The sequence below is a fragment of the Colobus angolensis genome, unplaced genomic scaffold, assembly GCF_000951035.1.
Source record: "Colobus angolensis palliatus isolate OR3802 unplaced genomic scaffold, Cang.pa_1.0 Scaffold172, whole genome shotgun sequence".
Classification (NCBI taxonomy): domain Eukaryota; kingdom Metazoa; phylum Chordata; class Mammalia; order Primates; family Cercopithecidae; genus Colobus; species Colobus angolensis.
In genome coordinates, this window is record NW_012114844.1 from 2,851,568 (window position 1) to 2,862,522 (window position 10,955).

The 10,955-nt window shown below is 38.3% G+C and overlaps 1 protein-coding gene across 1 annotated transcript in view; it reads left to right on the top strand.

Annotated features, from left to right (window-relative positions):
• The window catches only part of ST20 (suppressor of tumorigenicity 20), a 22,964-nt gene extending 12,243 nt beyond the window's left edge, over positions 1-10,721 (top strand). The window contains 3 exon segments of the mRNA XM_011938393.1: positions 2,123-2,200; positions 10,438-10,519; positions 10,522-10,721. Of these exon segments, the coding sequence (XP_011793783.1) occupies positions 2,123-2,200; positions 10,438-10,519; positions 10,522-10,634 (273 nt within the window). The 3' untranslated portion in view covers positions 10,635-10,721.
• Positions 10,722-10,955: the final 234 nt, after the last annotated feature.

Below are 10,955 nucleotides of genomic sequence, written 5' to 3' on the forward strand. Positions count from 1 at the left end.
CTCTGTGTCTAGCTAAAGGATTGTAAATGCACCAATCAGCACTCTGTAAAAATGCACCAATCAGCACCTGTAAAATGCACCAATCAGCACTCTGTAATTGGACTAATCAGCGCTCTGTAAAATGAACCAAACAGCAGGACATGGGCAGGGACCAATAAGGGAATAAAAGCTGGCTACCCCAGCCAGCAGAGGCAATCTGCTTGGAAGCCTTGTTCTTCCGCTCTTCACAATAAATCTTGCTGCTGCTCACTCTCTGGGTCTGTGCCATCTTTAAGAGATGTAACATTCACTGCAAAGGTCTCCAGCTTCATTCTTGAAGTCAGCGAGACCAAGAACCCACTGGAAGGAACCAACTCTGGACACATTATCACTGTTTATATTTCCTTTCTTAGAGTATATTTAACACAGCCACCTTGTGCTTTGGTCTGTGTAGTCTAGATTGTGAGCAATTTAAGCAGGAAGACAGTACCATATTCATCTTTATGTTTCTGAACAGAACCACAGTACAGTAAGACTTCAGTTATACTAATTTAAATGAAATCAATCTGTCAGTGATTTAGGTTAAAATGAGGTGAAGCTATAAACTGATGAGACCAAATTTCTTACATGACCCTTATGCCAGTTACAGATGAGGTATTTCACACAGATTCTGAATACTGACAGTATTGAATTGGTACTTTCCCATGATGAAATAAAGAAGAAAATACTGTCTAGATCTAGTGTCTGATTTTAAAAATCAGTTTTAAAATTAACCAAAATACTGGCATGGCTCTGTTTCATAGGATTACAGAAGCACTTTGTTTTAAACTTCTTCCTTGTACTTTTTGTGATTTCTAAGTTTTCTCATATGAACATGAACTGCTTTTATAATTTAAAAAATCCTACAGATAAAATTTGTCAGTTTCATTACCCCATGGTCATGTAGAGATCACAATATAACCTGATACATTAAAAGCCATTGACGTTTTCCTTGTTACTTAGTGCTAGTAAGATTATACGTCACAGATGGAGAAATTTTGGTTTCAATAAGTTTAGATATGCATTTTTGATAGAATTGGAACCCAAGACAGCTGATATGATCTTATGATCTATTATACTTGTTTGTTTTAAATTTAACAATTTAATTGTACAAAAAACATTTCTTGAATTGGATAGCACCCATGACCAAAAGTGGTTTAGAATGCCTCTTATTCTTGTTTTTAACTATTTATTTATTTATTTACAGATGGAGTCTCACTCTGTCGCTCAGACTGGAGTGCAGTGGCCTGATCTCGGCTCACTGCAACCTCCACCTCCCAGGTTCAAGTGATTCTGCTGCCTAAGCCTCCTAAGTAGCTGGGATTACGGGGGCCTGCCACCATGTCCAGCTGATTTTTGTATTTTTAGTAGAGATAGGGTTTCACCATGTTGGCCAGTCTGGTCTCGAACTCCTGACCTTAGGTGATCCGTCTGCCTTGGCCTCCTAAAGTGCTGAGATTACAGACGTGAGCCACTGCGTCCAGCCTAACTTTACATTTAGAAAATGAAATTGCACAAGTGTAACTATTAAAACGTTTATCATAAACTATGTAGTCTGTTTTCATGAAAAACAACAGCAACTTTGTTGTTTAGGAATATCAGATAAGGAACCCAAAGCAGTATTGCTCACATCCTGTGAACCTTTTGGATCGCTAATGTTGCTACTGCTCCTCTGTCCCATCTTTGAGGCTACCCTGCATTCAAATCCCTGTGCCAAATTGCTCAGGGAACCTGGTCCTGATGCCCTGGTAGCCCAAAAGGGCTACTTGCCTTCTCCTTCCCCTTACCCAGACCCCTGCCTCCCTACCCTTCTGCTAGGAACATGTCTACAACTATATAAATTCGTGTAATTTTGGCATGATATTTGAAAAAGACAATTTTGGCAGTAAATAGCAGAATTAAGTAATGTCTTAATGTAAATGGTTTGTGTTACCATAATACACTGTTTCTTGTAGTAATTATCTGTACTAGCCAAAGCATATTGTATGTGACTCCTGTTGCACTAGTTTTTAGTAGCAAAAATGAACTTGTAAAAGAATGTAGGTTTTAGGGCTTTGGTAATATAAGTTCTTGTTTCTTTCTTTCTTATTTATTTATTTTTAAGACAGTTTCACTCTGTCACCCAGACTGCAGTGCAATGGCACGATCTCGGCTCACTGCAACCTCTGTCTCCCAGGTTCAGGTGAGTCTCCTGCCTCAGCGTCTGGAGCAGCTGGGAATACAGGTGACTGCCACCATGCCTGGCTAATTTTTTTGGTGTTTAATTTTAGAAGAGATGGGGTTTCACCATGTTGGCCAGGCTAACATAATACTTCTTTGTAAAAAAACTTTTTGTAAATGTTTTATGTAAAATGTTTTATGTAAGCATATATATATGCATGTTTATGTATTTTATATATACATAAAGATTTTGCATACATATATTTACATGGGTATATGTAAAAACAGTACATGGTAGTACTTCTGCAAACTTTTTTATCCAAAGTTATTTAAAATAGTATTATTAAGAGTGCTATGTATATTGTATGTAAATGCTATAGAGTGGCCATTTGTAGCTGATAGCTGTTTAGGTTATTTCAAGTTTGTTAATCACACACAATGCTTTATTGAATATCATTTTTCTTCGTGTGTGCGTGTAGTTTTCCAGGGTAGATGTTGGGTCGTAGATGCTGGGTCATGGTGGCGTACATTTTTTAATTTGCTAGGTCCTTGCCTTCCAAAGTGGCTCCACCAGGCTTCACTCCCATCAGCAGCTTGTTAGAGTCTCTATTTCTCCCCACCCTGCTGACTAAGGTTAGTTTGTAGCAATCTGTTATAATTTCCTTAATTTGTTGGGCTAAAAAACCACAGAGTTTATCTTGTTTTAATTCTTGTTTCCTTGATTCCCAGTAAGGTTAAATATTTTTTCCATTTGAGCATCTTTTCGTATATTAACTGATCATTTGTAAATCTTATGCAGGGAATAGCCTGTTTACAGGCTTTTCCCATTTTCCTATTATTTGGTCTCTTATTGATTTGTAGGAATTCTTTGAATATTCTGGATACAAATTATTTTTATATATGTGGCAGTTAACTTTAGTTTGCTGATTACCCTTTTTTAATTTTTATTTTTTGAGACTGAGTCTTGCTCTGTCCCCCCAGCTGGAGTGCAGTGGCGCGATCTCAGCTCACTGCAAGCTCCTCTTCCCGGATTCACACCATTCTCCTGCCTCAGCCTCCCAAGTAGCTGGGACTACAGGCGCCCGCCACCACGCCTGGCTAATTTTTTTGTATTTGTAGTAGAGACAGGGTTTCACTGTGTTAGCCAGGATGATCTCGATCTCCTGACCTCATGATCCACACTTCTCACCCTTCCAAAGTGCTGGGATTACAGGCGTGAGCCACCGCGCCCGGCCTGCTGATTATTCTTTAAAGCTGACAATGTCTTCGGTCATTATAACTGTTTAAAAATTTGTTGCGATCAAATTTATTGATCTTTTACTTGATGCCTTTTTCGTTTTGTTTAAGGCCTTCCTGCGTGATACAGCTTACTGCAGCTACTCCCCTTTCTCAGTCACCTTCTTCCTGGAACTTAGTTCTGTCTAACTCTGCCTGACTGAGGCTGGGCGAAGCATGTGAAATGTTTTATCATGTTTTCTTCTGGCTGCAGGAGGAGGCTATACTTGAGGACTGGTGGAAATTTCAGCAGCACTGTGTAGATTTCAGGTGAAGGCAAACGTTCTCTAGCACAGAGGACCACAGATGAGCCTGCAGAGAAATACTCTACTAGTTTGCAGTAGGTTTGTGGGTTTGGACTGTATTTCCAATGCCTAGCTTAGTACTTGGAACACACAGACAGTGAATAAATGTTACTTAAAAATTTAACTTCTCCACAGTAAATTTTGTGAGCTTCTGGAACTCATTGTTAGCAAAGGGTGTGGAATTGTCTCTGAGAATTTCTAGCAGCACCCTCATCTTTCGAGGGTGGTACAGATGTAAACATGAGTGTGGTGGGATGAACCTCTCCCGAGTGTAGATACAAATACACACATTGCCTGCACATGCGCACATTCAGCCTTTCTAAAGTTTCCAAGCTGTCTTTTTTTTTTTTTTTTTTTTTTTTTAAAAAAAACCACCTGAATAGTTCAGGTTGTAGACATGAAATAAATACTCTTGAAGATGTCACTTCAAAGCAATCTATGTGCTCCTTTTCCAGCTCAGATGAGACATTCACCTTCTTAAGGAAAGGCAGTGCTTTTTTGGGTCAGTACAAACTGGCATGGAAAACTGTTACCTTCTTTTCATAGTGATGTTGACAAATCTGCTCAAATGAATGAATTTATTCCTGAATGATTCATTTCAGGGGAAACGGCACAATCACTTCCTTATGCTAGTAGTCAGTGGCCCACAAGAAGAGGTAAGAGTAGAGGAGGCACTCACAGCTTTATCAAGATGTGAGCACTGGCTTTAACTTGCCTGAAAAAACTCTCAAGAAATCACTGATCATAAAACATACAATCTATAATTTAAATTTTAAAAGTGCCCAGAGACTTTATGAAAACTTTGCACTAAGAATGTAGTATGTGAGTACAGCATAGACATTTCTAGCACCAACTTGGAAGCAGACAGACCTGGCTTCATTTCTGGGCTCAAGTGCTTACTACCTGTGTGACTTGTACAAGTAAGTTAGTTAGTTCCTTCCTTCCTTCCTTCCTTCCTTCCTTCCTTCCTTCCTTCCTTCCTTCCTTCCTTCCTTCCTTCCTCCCTCCCTTCCTTCCTTCCTCCTCCCTGTCTCTGTCTCTTTCTCTCTCTTTTTTCTTTTCTTTTCTTTCTTTTTTTGTTTGAGATAGAGTCTCCCTCTGTTGCCCAGACTGGAGTGCAGTGGCACGATCTCTGCTCACTGCAAGCTCCGCCTCCTGGGTTTATGCCATTCTCCTGCCTCAGCCTCCCGGGCAGCTGGGACTACAGGCGCGTGCCACCATGCTCGGCTAATTTTTTTTTTTTTTTTGTATTTTTAGTAGAGATGGGGTTTCACTGTGTTAGCCAGGATGGTCTCAATCTCCTGACCTCGGACTTACACAAGTTTCTTAACTTCCCTAAGCCTTGGTTCCTCATCTGTAAAAACAGGAAAATATTGCAGCCTATCTCCTGGGACTTGTATAAGGATTAAATCAGTTAATGTAAACAAAACACTTGGAACAATTCCTGAAAATGAGTACTCAATACAAGTTTAGGGTTGTTGTTGTTAGTAGTAGTAGTATTACCTAGCTTCCATTGAGAGAATCTATTATTTCGTTTCCATAAATTATATGATCAAATACAGTTAGATACTAGTTACCATGTAAAACAGATCCCCTAATGGGAAGAACCAAGACTGGTCTATCAGTAATAGGACTTATAATCTCTTTCCTTATTCTCTTTCTCCTTTTTATCAGCTTGTCTTTCTTGCCTGCCTGCCTTTCTGCCCTCTTTTTTTGTGGCTTCTCATCTCTCTTTTTCTCCTCTTCCACATTTACCATGATTTCCTCCTGTCCCCTCTCCTAATTTGAAGTGCTGAGAAAGGATGTGCTCTCACAAGATCTGATAGGAGAGCTAGTGCCATTTGGCTGCCTTCAGCATTCACGAGGAAAGGATGGTTCTTAAAAACCATTAGAATGATCCTGAGATGAAACTCATGTCTCTTCTCTTGGGATCACCCTTCCTTTTGAACCAGGTGGCTCTTCCTACTTTCTCCACCTTCAATGAAGCATTCTCCTCTGCATATGCCGGGGGAGTAGAAAGAATGCTTGGCACTCAGCTCCACATGGGAGAAATCATGTCTACTTAATGCATCACTGTGTACCTCATGCCTAGGACCTGTTGCATAGAAGGTAACAGATATTTACTGATGGAATGATTCAGTGAAGCAACACTGTAACTGGAGATTTGAACTCTGGTTTTCTCCCTCACTAGAGGTATAATCTTGGGTAAGTTACTGAGGTACTCTGAGACTCAGATTCCTTATATAATGTATATAATAATAATATATGACATGATAATTTATTATATATAATTAATGAAAACAATAATACCTATCTTTAATGGAAAGTTAAAGGATTATAAAACATTTTTTTTAAAGTGCTTTGCAAACTGTCAAATACTATGCAACTATGAGGGTTATATGGGAAATTCCAGGAAGTTTAGATAGGTAATTCTTTGCCCTTCTGAAAGTAGGATATACAGTCAGAGTTGGTGCTTTCCAAGTAACCACCATTTTAAAGCTTGGGTCATAGAGTTAGGCCAAGAGGTTTCTATTTTCTTTGTTGTCCTCTTACCCTAAATAATAGTCTGGTTAATTTGAGGCCAAATAAATGGGCACACAGAGACATATAGATGATTGACTAAGCATTCAGTTTGGCAAAGGCATTTCCAAACATATAAAGATCTAGCAGCAAGGTGATATAATCCCAAGTATTCATATATATCCTTTTATTAAATAAGTTTTGGGGCAAAATTTTTCTGTTTCTTTTGAATTTTTACTTGAGATTTTAAAATCATTTAGTGAAAAATAAATGACCCTCAGGTCAGGTGGAAATGTATGATACTGACACAGAAGTTAGAGAAAAGCACCTCTCTGGGGCCCCTCAGTCAAGCTCTCTTAAGTGCTAGTTCTCTAACCTTGGGAGTCAGCCTGGACTCCTGTCTCTCAGAGCCCACATCCATCCATCAGCAAATCCCCCTGGCTGCCCCTTGAAATGCTGTAATCCCCTGTGCATCTAGGCCACCTTCCTCTCTCACTTGACTCTGTCAGTAGCCTCCTGCCAAACTCCATGGTTCCATCCTTTATCTGCTATAATTTGTTCTCCACATAGTACCCACAGTGATGTTACAAACTTGAATTAGATTGGATCTTGGCCGAATCAGAACTCTCCAAGGTGCCCCTTCACCCTGGGAACAAAAGTACAACATCCTGAGTATAAGTTACCCAAAGCTCTTTATAACCTGGCCTCTACCTGTCTCTCAAATCTCATTTTCTATGAATCCCTCTGTGTTCTCACAGCTCCAGCCTCCTTGGATAAGCTAAGCACACTCCATCCTCCAGGCCTTTGCACTTGCTGTTGCCTCTGCCTGGAATAATTTTCTGCCCGAAGTTTGCCTGCCTTCCCTCTTCTTTTTGCTCAGGTGTCCCTTCCAAGGAATTCTTCTCCTCAGAGAAGTCTTCCTTGATCACCCCATCTAAGAAAGTACCACTGTCACTCTCTGTCTCCCTACCCTACTTTATTGCCTTCATAATAGTTTTCATGACTGGACATCCCATTGCATATTTATTTGCTTATCTGTTTATCGTCTGTGTCTGCCATGAGAACATAAGCTTAGTGAGGACAGAGATCCTGTATGCTTTCTTCATCACTGTGTTTCCAGCACTTTAACTGGTGCTGGCATATGGCCAATGCTCAATGACTATTTCCTGAGTGAACAAAGGAACAGTCTTTAGAGAAGTGAGAAAGCATGATATTTGCCTGTTTTTTTTTTTTTCATACAAAGTCTTGCTCTGCCACCCAGGCTGGAGTGCAGTGGTGTGATCATGGCCCACTGCAGCCCTGACTTACCATGCTCAAGCAATCCTACCACCCCAGCCTCCCAAAGTGCTAGGATTATAGGCATGAGCCACTGTGCCTGGCTGCCTGTATCTTTAAAAATTATGAGGTTCTGATTTTCTTTGGATTACCATTATTTTACGCTTTAGGTTTTGTTGAAACCAAGGTAGCTGAATTTAACAAACTATCACTATTCCCAGAAATAATAAGGCCTGAACAATTCTTATTTACTACTACATTACTGATAGGATATTGAATCCTTATTTGTATATTTATTTTCATATAATGGTCTTGAGATACAAATAGCATCATTAAAGAAAATATATTTGAAAATAACATTTTTGAAAAGAAGAAAAGTCACTCCCATTACCCTAACATACCCACATGCAGACGTTGTATGCAGTTATAATTAGGGTGTACATAAGAGTTTTTTGGTGTGACATATAAATATTTTCAATGCTGTCTCACTCCATGTTAACATTAGGCATTAATTTCTAATGTCTACAGAATATTTCATTAATTTGTCATATAATTAATTCCCAATTGTTAGACAATTTGGTTTTGATTTTTCCCCTTTTATTTATTTATTAATTTTTTGAGACAGAGTTTCACTCTATCACCCAGGCTGTAGTGCAGTGGCTTGATCTTGGCTCACTGCAACCTTCACCTCCCAAGTTCAAGCAATTCTCCTGCCTCAGCCTCCTCAGTAGCTGGGATTACAGGCATGTACCACCATGCCCAGCTAATTTTTATATTTTTAGTAGAGACAGACTTCCATCACGTTGGCCAGGCTGGTCTCAAACTCCTGACCTCAAGTGATCTCCCTACCTCAGCCTCCCAAAGTGCTGGGATTATAGTTCTGAGCCACTTCGCCCAGCCTAGTTTTCCCCTTTTAGATATAATACTTCAATAGTGAAGCATGGTTATGCTTTTCTGGTGCCCCCTACCCTCCAATATTTTAGAAGACTGCCTCATGATAAATTTCTAACAGTGCAATAACCAGTTCATAAGATGTGTGTATAATTACAATATTCTAGCATACTGGGAAACATATTTTCTTTCCAAAAGCATTATATCAATAGAACAATGTCATAGCAACCTTATCAGTGTGGGTAGTACTATTAATAATTTTGAGGGTTTAATAGGCATCAAATAAAGCCAATTTAGTAGGTCGAAAAAACAATAAAACTTTGTTAAAATGTACATTTCTTTAACTACTATTAATGTTTTTCCCATATACTTGTGAATGATTTATATTTCTGTCTTTAACGGTTTGTCCGTTTTAAACTATTAAGGGCCTGAGAATTTTCTGTCACATTTGAATGACCACTTTCATGGTATATGTAAATATTTTCCTAGTGTATTGTTCGTTTTAGTTTTTCATAGTTAAAAAAATTTTTTAATCTTCATCTGGCTGAATTGATCAATATTTTCTTTGTACACTGTCCTTTCTTTAGACATTGATGTATATGACATGTTAACTGCTCAATGATAATAGACAATGATTATCATCATAATAAAAATCATTTCAGAGGGCCTCATCATACTTGTGAAACATGGGGTTTAGGAAGGAGCATAATGAAGTGGATACCTCCTTAGAGCGTAATCTACGAGTATGTACTGGCAGGAGGGAAAGAGGAAGAACAGAGAGGGGCAGTCTCCTTCCTCTCTCAAGGTATGACAGCATGTCTCAGAGCACAGTGCACACTTAACATGTAGGCAGAAAATGGCTTTCTTAGGCAATCTTTCAAATGAAATCCCCCTGGTTGGTGGTATTCATGTGCTTTGCCAATGATGCTCATAAAATGATTCCAAGGCACCACAGAGCTCTCGAATCTCTCCCAACTATCAAAGGGTTATGCTTGGTTTATGTTTCAATATTAAGTTACACTATGCTCTGAGCTACTTGCAGGTATTTGTAACCCTAGGTTCTGGAACCTATAAGATGCAGAGACAAATGTTTGCTAAATGAATATTTGAAAAAAATTATTTTAACAATTTTTGAATATTTTTGCACTTGTTTGGAATGAATGGAGTGGAAAGAAGTAGGGTGTTTGCATTCTAATCCAGATCCAGGCACCAAGGGGTTGCCTAATCTTAGATAACTTATTTTTTTTGTGGGCCTCACTTTCCTCTTTTGTTAAGAGAGTTCATTAGGCTAGATGATCTCAGAGGTACTTTTCAGTGAGGATTTTATGATTATAGATTGTAAATTAAATAAAATGTCCAGTTAATTGGGTTATCCTACATTTTTAAAACTATGTCTGATCACAAAGAGAGTAGGTTATAAAAGAAACCATCAACCTTTTCATAGCTTCAAAGGTATTGGTTTAATTTGGATTTACTGTGAGTTCTCATGAGTTTCAATACAATGCAGTTTACTGTATAATAGAATTCATATTACAAATATAAGTGCATTGAAATCAATGGACAATTAAACAAGAACGAGAACAACAAAAGACTTTTTATCCTCTAGAGCTGTGCTTGCTGTCCACTATGGTAGTGAAATGTGGCTAGTCTGAATTAAAATGCGCTGTAAGTACTAAATACTCATGAGATTTTGAAGGTTTGTTATTAAAAAAAAGTATCTCATTAGTGATTTGACATTGATTACATATTGAAATCATCACTAAATATATCTTAAAAATTAATTTTTCTGATTTTTATACTTTTTAAAATGTGGCTACCAAAAATTAAAATTACAGATGTAGGTCACACTGTGTTTCTGTTACACAATGCTTCCTTTAGAGGGACAGAAGGGGTAGAAGATTAACTATTTGCATTATTTAAATGAAAATATTTTTGCTTTTTATTCCAGCATAATCTCCAGTGATTTTTTAAAATGTTAAATTTATTCTCTCAGGAAAATGGCTTTGTAAAGAAGCTTGAGCCTAAATCTGGCTGGATGACTTTTCTAGAAATTACAGGAAAGATCTGTGAAATGCTATCTCTTCTGAAGCAATACTGTTGACCAGAAAGGACACTCCATATTGTGAAACTGGCTTAATTTTTCTGACTCTTAAGAAAACGATTGCCAACACATACTTTACTTTTAAATAAACAACTTTGATGATGTAACTTGACCTTCCAGAGTTACAGAAATTTTATCCCTATTTAATAAATAAATTGTATGTAATTTTCTCTATATGCCATTTTTGTCTTCATTTTTGGAGTCTGCCTAGAAATTCAGCCAAAGGTAAAGCTCAAAACAGGAGCCAGGCAATTAATTATGGGATGATGATTAGGAAGGCGGTATCTTTTCTGCACATTTTTTTTTTTTTAAGACAGAGTCTCGCTGTGTCACCCAGGCTGGAGTGCAGTGGCCGGATCTCAGCTCACTGCAAGCTCCGCCTCCCGGGTTTACGCCATTCTCCTGCCTCA